The sequence below is a fragment of the Elephas maximus genome, chromosome 10 (assembly GCF_024166365.1).
Source record: "Elephas maximus indicus isolate mEleMax1 chromosome 10, mEleMax1 primary haplotype, whole genome shotgun sequence".
In the NCBI taxonomy this organism is placed as follows: Eukaryota; Metazoa; Chordata; class Mammalia; order Proboscidea; family Elephantidae; genus Elephas; species Elephas maximus.
In genome coordinates, this window is record NC_064828.1 from 105,697,606 (window position 1) to 105,713,884 (window position 16,279).

The 16,279-nt window shown below is 36.3% G+C and overlaps 1 protein-coding gene across 2 annotated transcripts in view; it reads left to right on the forward strand.

The window, feature by feature from the left end:
- Nucleotides 1-16,279, forward strand: part of CPSF2 (cleavage and polyadenylation specific factor 2) — a 41,997-nt gene that overhangs the window by 3,686 nt on the left and 22,032 nt on the right. For both annotated transcript variants that reach the window (XM_049899488.1, XM_049899487.1), the window contains exons 2-10: nucleotides 70-131; nucleotides 6,710-6,895; nucleotides 7,889-8,048; nucleotides 8,129-8,234; nucleotides 9,738-9,867; nucleotides 10,581-10,696; nucleotides 12,182-12,369; nucleotides 13,119-13,409; nucleotides 15,886-15,986. In XM_049899488.1, coding sequence (XP_049755445.1) covers nucleotides 6,747-6,895; nucleotides 7,889-8,048; nucleotides 8,129-8,234; nucleotides 9,738-9,867; nucleotides 10,581-10,696; nucleotides 12,182-12,369; nucleotides 13,119-13,409; nucleotides 15,886-15,986 — 1,241 coding nt within the window. In that variant the 5' untranslated portion in view covers nucleotides 70-131; nucleotides 6,710-6,746. The remainder of the gene's footprint in view (nucleotides 1-69; nucleotides 132-6,709; nucleotides 6,896-7,888; nucleotides 8,049-8,128; nucleotides 8,235-9,737; nucleotides 9,868-10,580; nucleotides 10,697-12,181; nucleotides 12,370-13,118; nucleotides 13,410-15,885; nucleotides 15,987-16,279) is intronic.

The following is a 16,279-nucleotide window of genomic DNA, read 5'->3' on the forward strand; positions in this document are numbered from 1 at the left end:
GCACCGTAATTGAAAACGTAAGTGTGTCATTATACCACATTCATAAGCCTTTATTTGTTTATGTTTTAGATTTATACAGAACTCTTCCTCTGAATTCATCGTGTTTCATCATATATACGACTGATACATCAGTAAGTAATGAGTGCCTAATAAAAATAAAAGTTATATTATGAGCAATGTCTTAGTTATCTAGTGCTGCTATAACAGAAATACCACGAGTGGATGGCTTTAACAAAGAGAAATTTATTCTCTCACAGTCTAGGAGGCTAGAAGTCTGAATTCAGGGTACCAGCTCCAGCGGGAGGCTTTCTCTCTCTGTGGGCTCTTTGGGAAGGTCCATCAGTCTCCTGCAGCTTGGGAGCTTCTCAGTGCAGGAACCCCGGGTCCAAGGGAAGCGCTGTACTCCTGGCTTTTGTTTCTTGGTGGTATGAGGGCCCCATGTCTCTCTGGTCGCTCCTGTCTTACATCTAAAGAGATTGGTTTAAGACACAGTCTAATCTTGTAGATTGAATCCTGCGTATAACACTTAGGAAAATCACGTCAGATGACAATGGTAGACAGTCAAACAGTACTGGGAATCATGGACTACCCAAGTTGACATGTGTTTTGGGGGGATATAATTCAATCCCTAACAAGCAATTTTAACAAGCAATAGTAGTAAAAATATCATCTGTTGAAATCTGGGTCTGTTGACAAAAAAAAAGTTTTCCCTGCAAGATAATTTGTATTTTCATTCGTAATCTAAATTTCAAAAGTGGGATTTAAGGTATATTTGAATAGAAAAAGAGTTTCTCTTAGCTCGTTAATAGAATTGTGGTATAGGAAGATTTTTGGCAGGGAGACTTACCTAGGTTCTTTCCAAAATTGTGTTTATAAATATTTCATCAGTTAGAAAATTAGTATCTTTGTACCTCTCATAACTTACAAATAGGAATATACTAAACCAGTTAGTTTAACTTGTTTGTTTCAGCAACTATGTATTGAGCATCCACTATGTGCGAGGCATGTTCTAATATACTAAGGATATAAAGCGAATCAAGCCTACTCCTGCACTCAGAGCTTTTCCTGTTGTTGTTAGGTGCCACCCAGTCGGTTCCGACTCATAGCAACCCTGTTTACCACAGAATGAAACACTGCCCAGGGCTGCGCCATTCTCACAGTCCTCGTTATGCGTGAGCCCATTGTTGCAGCCATTGTGTCAGTCCATCTTGTTGAGGGTCTTCCTCTTTTCCACTGACCGTGTACTTTACCAAGCATGACATCCTTCTCCAGGGACTGATCCCACCTGACCACGTGTCCAAAGTATGTAAGGTGCAGCCTTGCTATCCATGCTTCTAAGGAGCGTTCTGGTTGTACTTCTTCCAAGACAGCTTTGTTCATTCTTCTGGCAGCACATGGTATATTCAGTATACTTTGCCAACACCACAATTAAAAGGCATCAGTTCTTCTTCACTCTTCCTTATTCATTGTCCAGCTTTCGCATTGCATATGATGCAGTGAAAATACCAGTAGTTGGGTCAGGCGCACCTTAGTCTTCAAGGTGACGTCTTTGCTTTTCAACACTTTAGAGAGGTCCTTTGCAGCAGAACAGAGCTCTTCGTAGCAAGGGAAAACATTAATGGTATGGTAAGGGCACTAAAAAAAAAAAAAAGCCCATTGCTGTTGAGTCGATACCGACTCATAGCAACCCTATGGGACAGATTAGAACTGCCCCATATTGTTTCCAAGGAGCACCTGGTGGATTTGAACTGTCGACCTTTTGGTTAGCACCTGTAGCTGTTAACCACTACTCAGGGTACTAAGCTCATTGAATACTAGCCATGTTTCATTCATTCATTTAAGAAATCTTTATTGACCAACACTGTATGTTAGGTACTATGCAGGCATTGGAATATAGCTGGGAATCAAAGTAGACAACATCTCTACTTTCGTGGAGTCCACATTCTAGTGGGGGTCAAAATGGAAAGAGTGGACAGACAAAGCAAGTAAATAAATCAACAATTATAGAGAGTACTAAGTATCTTGAGGGAAATAGAACGATGTCATGGAAGTAACAGATTAGGGAGGACTTTAGGGTGATTGAGGTCACTGGGTGCCGCAAATGGTTTGCTCTTGACTACTAACCTTTGTTGGCAGTTAACCTACCCAGCAGTACCAGAGAAGAAAGGCTTGGCAGTGGTCTTCTCTCCTACCTGCATATATATGCCTTTTTTTTTTTTAATAATTTAAAAAAAAAATATTTTATTGAGTATTTCGTGAGTTTACACAGCAAGTTAGGTTATCATTTGACAGCTTCCACAAAGATTGTTCAGTGGCATTAGTTACAATCTGTTAACATTCTCTCTTTTTTTTGAAACAGTTTCTACATGTACGTTGTTCTTCGAGTTGTGCAACCATTCTTACCCCCCTTTTCTGAGTTGTTCCTCCCTCCATTAACATAGACTCACCACCCCCTAAGGTTCCTGTCTAATATTTGTAATTGCTGTTTGATCCCATATAGATAGTTGTTAGAAGAGCACAATGCTCAAGGCAGACCTTTTTTTACTAGTTAGGCTAAACTATTGTTTGGTTTTAAGAAGGCTTTAAGGAATATTTTTTATTTAAAATTTAAAGATTAACTCAGGGCAATAACTTCAGGGGTTCATCTACCTTCCATGGCTCCAGGAAGTCTGGAGTGCATGATAATTTGAAAATTTCCCCCTTTTCATCGGATTCTTCTATGGAATGTTTGATCAGAACATTGAGTAATGGTAGCCGGGTATCATCCAGTTCTTCTGGTCTCATGGTAAAGGAGGCAGTCGTTCATGGAGGCAATTAGCCACACATTCCACATTCTTTTCCTACTCCTGACTGTCCTTCTTCCTCTCTTGCTCCAGGTAAATAGAGACCAATCATTATGCCTTAAGACCCCAGGCACTGCACAGTGAGCTAGGAGGTAGAACAGAAGCACTAAACATATTATCAGGCCAGTTAACTGGGATGTCCCGTGAAACCACGACCCCTGAACCTCCAAATCAAAAAACCAAATCCCACGAGATGTTTGGTTGTGCATAAGCAGGCTCAGCAGCTGCTCTTTTTTTGTAGCCATTGTAAATATATCTATCATACAACTTGTGCCGATTAAGCTTTTTACAGATGTACAACTTATTGACAGCAGTTAAAATAATTGGCTGTACAACCCTACCCTTAATCAATGTAATTTTTCCTTCTCCATTAATCCCCCTTGGTAACCACTAATAAATTTTGGTCTCTGTACCTTTGCCTTTCCTTGACTTTTTGTATAAGTCATACAACATTTGTCCTTTTGTGATTGGCTTATTTTGCTCAGCAAGGTCCATCCATACTATAGCATGTATCAAGTCTTCATTTCTCCTGCCGACCTAGTAGTATTCCATTGTATGTATGTACCACATTTCGTTCATGCATTCATCTGCTGATGGGCATTTAGGTTGTTTGCACCTTTTGGCTATTGTGAATAATGTTGTAATGAACATTGGTGTACAAGTCTCTTTTTGAGTCTGTGTTTCAAGTCTTTTGGGTATATGCCTAGGAGTGGAATTGCTGGATCATGTTGTAGTTCTATTTTTAGTTTTTTGAGGAGCCATTACACTGTTCTCCGCAGTGGCTGTACCATTTGCATTCCCACCAGTAGTGGATAAGTGTTCCAGTATCCCCACATCGTCGCCATCTGTTATTTATTTTTTTAAATCTTAGCTATCATAGTGGGAGTGAAATGTATCTCATTGTGGTTTTGATTTGATTTACATCTCTGATGGCTAGTGATGCTGAGCATTCTTCATGTGTTTGGTGGCAATTTCAGTGTCCTCCTTGGTGAAATGTCTATTCAAGTCCTTTGACTATGATTGGGTTATTTATCTTTTTGTTAACTTGTTGAAGTTTTATATATATTTTGCTTATTAGATTCTTTTTTTTCCAATTATCTCCATTTTTATTTATTTTTTATTGAACTTTAGATGAAGATTTACAGACCTAGTTTCTCCTCAAACAGTACACACACTGTTGTATGACATTGGTTAACAACTCCGCAACATGTAAACACTCTCCCTTCTCAGCCCTGGGTTCCCTATTACCAGCTTTCCTGTTTCCTCCTGCCTTCCAGCCTTTGCCCCAGGGCTGGTGCGTCCCTTTAGTCTTGTTTTGTTCCGTGGGCCTGTTCAATCTTTGACTGAAGGGTGAACTTCAGGAGTGACCTTATTACTGAGCTGAAAGGGTGTCCGGGGGCTGTACTTTCAGAGTTTCTCCAGCCTCTGTCAGGCCAGGAAGTCTGGTCTTTCTTTTTGAGTTAGAATTTTGTTCTATATTTTTCTCCAGTTCTGTCCGGGGAGTTATTAGATTCTTGTCGGATATATGGTTTCCAAAGATATTCTCCCAGTTGGTAGCTTGTCTTTTCACTTTTTTGGTAAAGTCTTTTAATAAACAGAAGTTTTTAATTTTTATGAGGTCCCATTTATTTATTTTGCCTTTTGCTATTTGTGTTTTTGTTATCATATTAGATAATCCATTGTTGACTGTGCTCTCCCTTATTGAATTTTATAGTTGTAGTTTGCACATTTTGGTCCTGAATCCATTTTGAATTTTGTATATGATATGAGGCATGGATCCTGTTTTCATTTTTCTGCATGTGGAAATCCAGTTTTCTCAGCACCATTTATTAAGCAGACTTTTCTTTCCCCATTAAATGAACTTAGCACCCTTGTGAAAAATCAGTTGACTATATAGATGAGTCACTACGAGTCAGAATTCGCTCGATGGCAATGGGTTTTTTTTTTTTTTTTAATATAGATGTGTGGGTTTGTTTCTTGACTCTCAATTGTATTCCCTTGGTCTAAGTACCTTGTTATATACCAGTACCAGGCTGTTTTTGATTACTGCAGCTATATATAGTATACTTTAAAATCAGGAAGTGTCAGTCCTCCTACTTTGTTCTTCTCTTTCAACATTGTTTTAACGATTTGGGGCCTCTTGCCCTTCAATATAAAGCTGAAGATTTGTTCTATTTCTGCAAAGAAGGCTGTTGGAATTTTGATTGGGATTGCGTTGAATCTATAGATCACTTTGGGTAGTATTGACATCTTAACAATATTAAGTCTTCTAATCCATGAACATGGAATATCATTCCATTTATTTTAGTCTTCTTTAATCTCTTTGAGCAGTTTTTTTTAGTTTTCATTGTATAAGTCCTTTGCGTCCGTGGTTAGATTTACTCCTAGGTATTTTATTCTGTTAGATGCTATTGTAAATGGAATTGTTTCCCTCATTTCCCTTTCAGATTTCTCATTGCTGGTGTATTGAAACCTAGCACATTTTTGTTTGTTGACCTTGTACCCTGCCACTTTGCTAAATTCCTCTATTAGCGCTTGAAGATTTCTTGTTGACTCTTTGGAATTTTCTATATACAGAATCATATCATATGTGAATAGAGATAATTTTACTTTTTCTTTTCCAATCTAGACACCTTTTATTTCTTTTTGTTGTCTTATTGCTTTGGCTAGAACTTCTAATACAATGTTGAATAGAAGTGGTGAGAGTGGGCACCTTTATCTTGTTCCTGATTTCAAAGGGAAAGCTCTCAGTCTCTGTTAAGTATAGTGTCCGCTCTTGGCTTTTCATATATGCCGTGAATCATCATGAGGAATTTCCCTTCTATTCCAATCTTTTTAGGGTTTTTATCAAGAAAAGGATATATATACCTTTTAAATATTGAACTTATCGGGAAAGGCGAATTTATTCTAAGGAGCTAAAATCTAAAATGTTGCTGTGGAATTGCACTTCAGTAATGAATTCTTAAGATCTGTTTAATAGCACATGGTCCTTTTAGGTCCTCAGTCCCAATAGACATGTTCACCTTCTCGAAATATGTGTAGTAGGCATTCCAGCCAACCATACATCAAGTATATGTTGAGCACCTACTGTGTATCAGGTTTTGTTTTTGGAACTACAGACATAGGATGATATCACCTTTATCTTTCAGTTTCTCACAATCTGGTGTAACAGTTCTTAATGTTAAACTCCCTGAAAAGTATGTGAATTTCTATATGTATGTGTGCTTTTTTTGTATTTGTTCTTTCAAGCAGTAAGGGGAGGAGAAAGGGTCCATAGCTTTTTATTCTAGATTCTCAAGGGGATCTAATAGGAGAGAAAGACATGTAAACTAATAATTGCAATGTAATTACAAAAAAAAAAAAAAAAAAATTTTTTTTTTTTTTTAATTAAAGTAAAGGAGTACCAAAATCATTTTAAAGGCTGAGTTCATTAATTTAGCAAACATTTATTTATAGTGGAACTTGGATGAACTAATCCCTGTTCTATGCAATTTATACATTATTTCAAATCTGCCAACATTCCTTTTACATATCTATTAATATTCACATTTTATGGACTGGGATATATAGATGAAGAAAGGTTAACTAAGTTGTTGAAAATCACATAGGAGTAGATTCAAATTTGGGTCTATCTGATTCCACAGTCCACTTACTTTTCACTAAACCACACTGGAGAGCCAGTGAAGGATATTTAAACAAGAGTGGGTAAGATTATGGTTATATTTTTAAACTTAGGAATGATGGTAATAGTCTTTAAAATGTTTGTTTTCCATGTTTACAGGATTTCTGTGCACTTACAAGCTTGATATAATTTTGTCAGTTTTATATTTTAGACTGTGCTCTTATGTTTGTTTTTCTTTTGAAAGAACCTTTTAGATTGTTGTTATTGGACCAAAAAAAAAGATGACATCAATTATCAAATTAACTACCCTCTCTGGGGTCCAAGAAGAGTCTGCTCTTTGCTATCTTCTCCAAGTTGATGAGTTTAGATTTTTATTGGACTGTGGCTGGGATGAACACTTTTCAATGGATATTATAGATTCCCTGAGGAAGTAAGTTACTTTTCATATTTCTGGGCTTTTAAATTAACTTCTTTTTTGATGTTACACAGTGTTTGCTTTTGCTCTAATTAGTGAGTGTTTAACTTGTAATGCTTTGATTGATTTATAAACTATGTTTATAAAATTCAGTAAAATCTTAAGTTAATTGTTACTTGGGCTAACGGATTGCTCAGGAAATTTTGCACCCTAACTTTAGGAAAGAGTAAGATTAAGTTCGTAAGAGTCGAGGAGAGGAAAAACCTTCCATGTAAAAGTTCTGTAACAGATCACATTTAGTTTACTTTCTGTGTCATATGGTACTAGATGTTGAGAACGTCCTCAGAATAAAGGCTGCGAGATACCAAAGGACCCTACAAAAGGAACATTCAGTTAGGTTTGCAGCATTGCAGTAATTATAGAAGGAAAGAGTACTTCGACCTTCACAGAACTTAGAACTTGAAGCAGAAGACACTCTCTGGTTAACTTGTCAATGAGAGCCTATGCTTCCCTAGTTAAAGTTTTTTACTATAATGAGTATGCTGTCAGCCACCATCCTGAAAAACTGAGACAAAAATACATAATAAACAAGCGACAGACTAAACATCTTCTCCTTAATAATTTCTAAAATTCCAAGCTGAGTTATTGAACTTGAGTTAATAGTATATAAGATAGCCTTTCAAAATGAACGTACTTTTGGTGTCTACTCTTTTTCTTCCTCCATCCTCCCTTCCCTCGCTCGCTGTCTTTTTCTCTGTGTGTTTACACACTATATTTTTAGGTGCAATTTATAGCTGTAATTTTGATAATGTATGCAGGACAGTAGTAATAATAATTGAAATTTATAGGTATCATAATTTTAGCTCTCAGTTTTGTTTTACTCCAGCATGTTCTTTAATCCAAGTTATCAGGAGGAATCAGAGTTTTTGCAAGTCAGTTTTGAATATCCTATCTTCACCCTTGAAAACAAGCTTCAAGAGAGTGGTCAATTTGATTGTGTTCTCCTAGGCACGTCCACCAGATTGATGCCGTGCTATTGTCTCACCCCGATCCTCTCCACCTTGGTGCGCTCCCGTATGCTGTTGGCAAGTTGGGTCTGAATTGCGCTATCTATGCAACCATTCCTGTTTATAAAATGGGGCAGATGTTCATGTATGATCTTTATCAGGTAATTCAAATGATTGTTTTTTCAATTTTATCACTCCTACAGTGATTGTTTTTAATCTGTTCTTTGTGTTATTCTTTTAGTCTCGACACAACACAGAAGATTTCACACTCTTCACATTAGATGATGTTGATGCAGCCTTTGATAAAATACAGCAGCTGAAATTCTCTCAGATTGTGAATTTGAAAGGTAAAAGATTTTCCAGTAGCAAAGGATTGGACTAATGGGGTTTAATTACTGAAAAATACTGAGGAGTAATCTTAGTAAAAATTCTAGGCACTGTGGCCTGAAGAATAAAAATTAGCCATTTTATGTCTTAATGTAGGACTCTGAACTTCCCCCAAATCATCTGGATTTTAAAATATTCCATACTAAATATTAAGAAAATGTTAACAGCTAACGCCATTTCACATTTTACTTGGTGTCTTAGTCATGTAGTGCTGCTGTAACAGAAATACCACAAGTGGATGGCTTTAACAAAGAGAAATTTATTCTCTCACAGTCTAGTAGGTTACAAGTCCAAATTCAGGGTGTGAGCTCCAGGGGAAGGCTTTCTCTCTTTGTCGGCTCTGGAGGAAGGTCCTTGTCCTCAGTCTTCCCCTGGTCGAGGAGTTTCTCAGGCGCAGGGACTCCAGGTCCAAAGGACGCCCTCTGCTCTTGGTGCTGCCTTCTTGGTAGCATGAGATCCCCAGCTCTCTGCTTGCTTCTCTTTCCTTTTATCTGTTAAGAGATAAAAGGTGGTACAGGCCACACCCCGGGGAAACTCCCTTTACACTGGATCAAGGATGCGACCTGAGTAAGGGTGGTGTTACAATCCCACCCTAATCCTTTTTAACGTAAAATTACAATCACAAAATGGAGGGCAACCACAGAATACTGGGAATCATGGCCTAACCAAGTTGATAAACATTTTGGGGGGGACATAATCCATGGCACTTGGGAAAGATTTATGTAATGTTTACTGTGTGTAACGCACAAAGGGGAATGTGATCAAATCCTCCTCCTAGGAGTGCATGGTTCGGTCAAGAAGACAAAGTAGCACAGATGGGTAGATGTGGTGATTGGAGTAAACGAAGGGCAGTTGCAGCACAGAGCAGAAAATGACTGAATTCTAGCATTGAACATTAAAAGTTTTTTAATTTAATTTATCATCTAAAGAGAAAATTGTATTAGCAGTTTTCAGAAATACAGACCCTGGCATTGAGAAAATGATACAGTGGACTTCCGAAATTTTAGCCAGGAAGTAGCAATGGTCTCAACCATGTTGCTTGTGCTTTGTTTTTCTGTAGAATAAATTACTTACTGTATGGGATTTTAATTGTTGTTCTGTCAGTTGAGAGTTTAGGATATATGGAAGCACTTGGTAACTGTATATGTGATATAAACACTAACTTATTAAAAAAAATTATATTAGCTTATATTAAATAATTTAAGAATATACTAGTTTTTAAGTCTAGTCTCTAGTCTTCTATCTATAATAAGCACAAATAGCTCTGCAAGATTGCATAATAAAATGACAAAATTCAGAGAATGGAGTAGCTGGGGGACAGGTGAGGGAGACTCGATTTTCACTATGTCTTTTTACTTCCGTGTCGTTGCATATATTACCTATTAATAATAACTTACAAGTAAGTAATCTTTATTGAAGGTTGTAAAAGAAATGTGAGTATTGTTGTTATCTTGTTGACGTAGGCAAAGGACATGGCTTGTCTATCACACCTCTGCCAGCTGGTCATATGATAGGTGGAACAATATGGAAAATAGTCAAAGATGGAGAAGAAGAAATTGTTTATGCAGTTGACTTCAACCACAAGAGGGAGATGTAGGTATATCAAGACAAAAACTAAAGAAAATACAATTGGCATTATTTCGTTCTTTGGAGGGAAAATTAGAAACAAAGTTATTTTATAAACCAGGACTGTAGGGTGATTTAAAACATCAAGTAGTGAATGTTTTAGAAATTACTGTATATTCCAAGAAATACATTTATATGAATATGTCACAAAGAATTACAATCAGAAATGCAGTTGAAGCTTTTTTTGCAAAAATGTTCTTTGAAAGATTATAATGGCAGAAAACGTAACCTAAATATCAGTAAAAAGAAATTATCAAATAAATACAGTACAGACGAAACAGAAAGTTTTTTTACAGTTGTTAAAATTTAGGTTTAGAAAAAAATTTTAATGTCATAGTGGGGAGAACACCAGGATATAGAACTGAGTATATACGAGTGTACATAGGACATAAACTTTGTAAAATACACTTGTATAGGCATAGAAAAAATTATTTATATGCATAGAAGGGAGCACACCCAAATACTGTATTGACTATCTCTGAGTGATGGTATTCTAAAAGATTTTTATTTTCCTTTTAATACTTTCTGAATTCTCTAGATTTTTTGATCAATAAGCATGTATACTTTTTATAGTTAGGCGAAGAAGCAGCTTCTTAAAGAAGTTGCTTATTTTGGGTAGGAGAATCTATTACTGTTAATTTGAAGTGATGTAAAATACTCTTTTATTAAAACTTTTATAGCCACTTGAATGGATGTTCCCTGGAAATGCTCAGCAGACCCTCGCTACTTATCACAGATTCGTTTAACGCTACTTACGTGCAGCCTAGGCGAAAACAGAGAGATGAGCAACTTCTGAGTATGTATTACGTAATGTTCTTTCCAAAGAGGAGTGGAAATGCATGGCACCATGAGTTGCTGTTTATTCAGTTTTGTTTAACACTTTCCTTGATCATAAGAGATTGGCTAACTCTAATGTTTTGTTTTGTTTTTTTTCCTTAATACTATGTGGTCATGTTAATATCTTATATATGGCACTGCTTTAGTGAATTTGAATTTAACTTTTGTGGAATAGTTATAAAGATGGCTTCTGCCTACCATCCAGCACATAGCTAGCTCTCCCTGGCACTCACTAACGTATGTCTAGGGAACGCTGAAATATCTAAAGACCTCAGACGAATTTATTAGAAAACCACTTAAATGGGAAAAGAAAAATGAACAAAGGAGATAAATCATAGTGCAAACAGTGAGTTAATTTTGATGTTGGAGTTTTATACACTAGTCTAGTAATCTTGGTTAAAGATTACTAGGCTTCTGGGCCCTTGTGGCTTGCTTCTGCTCTGACTAGAGCTACTCTGCTCTTACATTCTTTTATGAGCTTCGTGGGATTTCAGCAGGGAAAATTGGACCCGCTGGGAAAACATGTTTGAAAACACTGCCTTAGTCTCTCTACTTAAAAATATATGTATAAATATATACCGTTACACTTCGGAGAGCCCTGGTGGCACAGTGGTGAAGTGCTCAACTGTTAACTGAAAGGATGGCTGTTTAAACCCACTCGCTGCTCCAAGGGTGAAAGATGTGGCAGTCTGCTTCTGTAGAGATTTACAGCCTTGGAAACCCTGTGGGGCTGTTCTTCTCTGTCCCATAGTGCACTATGAATTGGCATTGACTCGATGGCAGTGGGGTTGGTTTGATTTTATGTTACACTGACGTTTAAAAAAGCTCTTCAATCCTTGCAATTCCTTTTTCTTTTGGCTAGAGTTTGGTTTTACCAAATATTTCCATGAGATACTTCACTGGAAGGGAGTTGATTTATATTTTATTCTATAGGCATACATAATACTATACATGTATATTAAATATGTATAGATAAGAGTGATATGTTGTACATGTACACGTACATATATACATACACATTTGGGAATTATTTATAACAAAGTCTTCATCAGGGTGGGCAGGTAAGACCAAGGTAGTCTGGGAAGCCCAGGCTGGTTGCATTTGGCTTAGTCATTCATTTATCTAGTGTACTGTACAGAATATCATTTGTTATGTATACTGTGATATGAAAAGGGTTGGGAACTACTGATTAAATAATTTTTAATGAAAAAAAAATGAGCATCAAAGGCATTGTTTGTCACTTCTGTGGTGATCTATTTAACAGAATAAAAAGTAGTTATAATAACCTGAATGACATTTTTTAATATTTTGTACCTGGCTTAGTATGTAATTGCTTAGTTGTAAATTGTAGTCTTTGTAGTAAAAACAGGAGGATAAAGTTATCACTCATTTTGTAGCCAAGTATTGCTATGTTCTATGGGGATTTTATGTTGTTCTTTTCTAGCAAACGTCCTGGAAACACTTCGAGGTGATGGAAACGTATTAATAGCAGTGGACACCGCAGGCAGAGTTTTGGAACTTGCTCAACTTCTTGATCAGATTTGGAGAACTAAAGATGCAGGATTGGGTGTTTACTCATTGGCCCTCCTAAATAATGTCAGTTATAACGTGGTGGAGTTTTCAAAGTCCCAGGTTTGTTTTCATGTTAGCATTTGTAATAAAGAAGGTTGCTATAATGATTGAGGCTTGTGAAATATAGTGTCTTAATTGCCATTTTGATTTATATTTCTGTCGAAGAGGTTGTTAATAATAATAATTTCAACAGCAAAAAGAACAATCACTTAAACTGTTCTGTGTGCTTTACATGTAATATTTCCTTTAATCTTTATATGCCTCATGAAGTAGTTTCTGTTTTTGCCCCCATTTTGTAGATTGGCCAAGTTCCTTCTCTAAGTCTTAGTATCCTAATCTGTAAAATGGGGACAAAAATAGAACTTACCTCAAAGGATATAAATGTTGGAATTTATTATTCTCTTTCTTTTGAAAAGGCTCTTTTCCTTGAAATAGCATTTTCTGGGGGTAGGATATTCAGATACCAATGTATCCGTTTTGAGATACATTGTGGATGTATATAAAAGTCAGTGACCAAAAGTAAAACTTGAAGTTGTTTAGGGTTTTTATCACAGGTGACTTATAAATGAAACAGTGTAATATTGGATTATTAGGGATGAATCTGGGGTGGGAGAACCCAAAGGGGAACAGAAGGATCAAGTAATGCGTGCCGAAAATAAGCTGCTTGTCAAAATGGTACAAGTATAAGTTATTTCCCCAGCAAAAAGACATAAAACAATATAGAACTTGAACTTGTTGACTGTTGTAGAATGCATTGAAAATGTAATATAGTATTTTCTAATTAATGTAATCTTTTTCCCCTGTATTAGGTAGAATGGATGAGTGATAAATTGATGAGGTGTTTTGAAGACAAAAGAAATAATCCATTCCAGTTTCGCCATCTCTCTTTATGTCATGGTCTTTCTGACTTGGCTCGAGTACCTAGCCCCAAAGTTGTCCTTGCCAGCCAACCTGACCTGGAATGTGGATTTTCAAGGGACCTCTTTATTCAGTGGTGTCAGGACCCTAAAAACTCAATCATTCTAACTTATAGAACTACTCCTGGGACTTTGGCACGTTTCCTAATTGATAACCCTTCTGAAAAAATTACAGAAATAGAGGTAAACATTTGTCTCTGAACTTTTTCTTCAAATTGTTTTGAGATACATTGTGGATGTATATAAAAGTCAGTGACCAAAAGTAAAACTTGAAGTTGTTTAGGGTTTTTATCACAGTAACTAGAGAGAGCCTTTAATAGTGCAGATTTCAGAGCCCCTTAACTGGAAATTCTCATTCTCAGACACTTCTGTGTTACCTTCTGGAACAACACCCATAGGGTATACGTGTACACTGTATTCTCAATCTCTCTGAAAAGTTTCTTTCACATTTTTTCCTTAATTTAAGTCTTACTGTTTCCTAATTATGTTCTCCCCCGTAACTCTTTCAAATAGACACAATTTTTTTTCCTCTTTCACACTCCATGTACTTTAAATGGGGTGATTCTCCTCCTTGTTCTATATTATAGCTTTCAAGCCATTTCTCCTCTTTCCTTTGTGGTTTGTGCCCCTAGGCTATACAGTATGCTAACCCCTCCTTGTTTCTGACATTGGCTGACCTCTTGTTCATTCTCTGTCATTCACTGATGACTTTAGAACCTGGGTCACAGCCTTCCTGTCCACCAGTTCTCCAGACTCCATTCTTGATGACTTTAGCATCCACATGTATGGTGCTTGGCCCTCTCAATTCTTTGACAACTTCTTTCTTTTTGTTTGTGTCACAGTACAACTGTGCTCCATAGGGTTTTCTTTTCTTTTTTTTAATTTAATTTCCTGTTGTTGAAAACATACACAATAAAGCATACAACATTTCAGCCGTTTCTACATGTGTAATTCAGTGACATTGATTACATTCTTTGAGTTGTGCAACCATTCTCAACCTCTTTTTCTGAGTTGTTCCTCCCCATATTAACATAAATTCACTGCCCCCAAAGGTTTCTATCTAATCTTTTGAGTTGCTGTTTGATCCCATTTAGATAATTCTTAAAAGAGCATAACGCTCAAGACTGACCTTTCTTACTAGTTAAGCTAAACTGTTTGGTTTTTAGAAGACTTCAGGGGATATTTTTGGTTTAAGTTTTAAAGATTATCTCAGGGCAGTAGTTTTGGGGGTTCATCCAACCCCCTTGGCTCCCGAAAGTCTAGAGCCCATGAAAATTTGAAACTCTGTTCTACATTTTCCCCCTTTTAATCAGGATTCTTCTGTGGAATGTTTGATCAAAATGTTCAGTAATGGTAGCCAGGCACCATCCATTTCTTATAGTCTCATGGCAAAGGAGGCAATTGTTCATGGAGGCAGTCAGCCACACATTCTGTATCCTCCTCCTCTTCCTGACTCTCCACGTTCCTCTGTTGCTCCAGGCAAATAGAGACCAATTGTGCCTTAGATGGCCACTTGCAAGCACTACATAGCGAACTAGGAGGTGAAACAGAAGCACTAACTACTTTACTAGGCCCACTAACTGGGCTGTCCCATGGAACTGACCTTAAACCTCCAAATTGAGTAACCAAATCCCATGAGGTTTCTGGTTATATATAAGCAGCCTCAGCAGCTACTCTTTTTTTTTTAATTGTTGTTGTAAGTAATGACATCTTCTTTCTTTTTTTTAACTTTTCTTTTTGTTTTAGTCCAGTTGTGCTGACTTTCCTTGTATTGTATGAGTCGGAATCGACTTGACAGCAGTGGGTTTGGTTTTTTGACTGAGTTTTTCACTATTACAAACATTACCGCAATGCACGTATTTTTTCTTTGCACACTGAGGTTATTTCAGTAGGATATATTCCTAGGAGTAGAAATGCTGTGTCAAGTGACAGGCACATTTTTCTTTTAAATCTTGGCAAATTGCCTACTAACACAGTTGGGCTAATTTTCCCATAGATACTAGATAAAGGCACCCTTTCCCCATATGTTAATTAGCACTGCCGATCTCATAGATAAAAGATGGTATTACATTTTTAAGTTTTACATTTTTCAAAACCATTAGTGTAATTAGACGTCTTTTCATGGCTTCTAGCTATTTTATCTCCCATTTTGTAAATTGCCTATATGTATTTTGTCCTTTTTAATGTGTTGACCATCTTTTTCTTAACAGATTTTGGAAAAGCGCTTAGGAAAAAGTGGCTTCTGATAGAGTGCTACAAACGGTTTTCTCAGTTTCTTTTGATTTTATGAGATCTAAAGTGCCAAATGGATTTCTCCTTTTTTCCTGTTGCCATATTTATTCATTTTTTCCTGTATAGGTTTTGAAACTCAAGTCACCTGTAGGCCTCACATACTTGAAATTATAAAAAATATTTATCTGTATTTTCTTTTTCTGATTGATGAATGATTTTTAACCAGCTCAACTTAAACTCATCCTAGAAATGTAACAGTGTAATTTTAGCACTAATCTAAATAGGGTCTATAATTGCATACAATGGAAACTTGAATCATTTCAGAGGAAAATTTAGTTTAATCAATTTAGAAATGAGATGTATCTCACACCCCACCACCTTAACCCACTAATACTTATATTTCCTTTGGTGTGCTCTTTTTCTTTAGTTGCGGAAACGTGTGAAGCTTGAAGGGAAGGAACTTGAGGAATACTTGGAAAAAGAGAAGTTAAAGAAAGAGGCTGCTAAAAAACTTGAACAGTCAAAAGAGTATGTTATTTTCAGTAAGCTTATAAGTTCATACATGTAATTTGAGAAGAATTTATTTCTAATTCTTAGAAGTTACCTAATTGAAAATATTTACATTTTCCTTTGACTTCATTGTTTTTGTTATGAAATGGTGCTAGAATACCAAATTCTTCCATTAATATGTATTTATTAGCTGAGAGTTAATGTTGTGTTTTATAAAATATTAATCTAATATTGAATATTATTTTATTATTGAATTAATATTAAATAATATTGATTATTAATTAAAAATAATTTTATAAATATTAATTCAA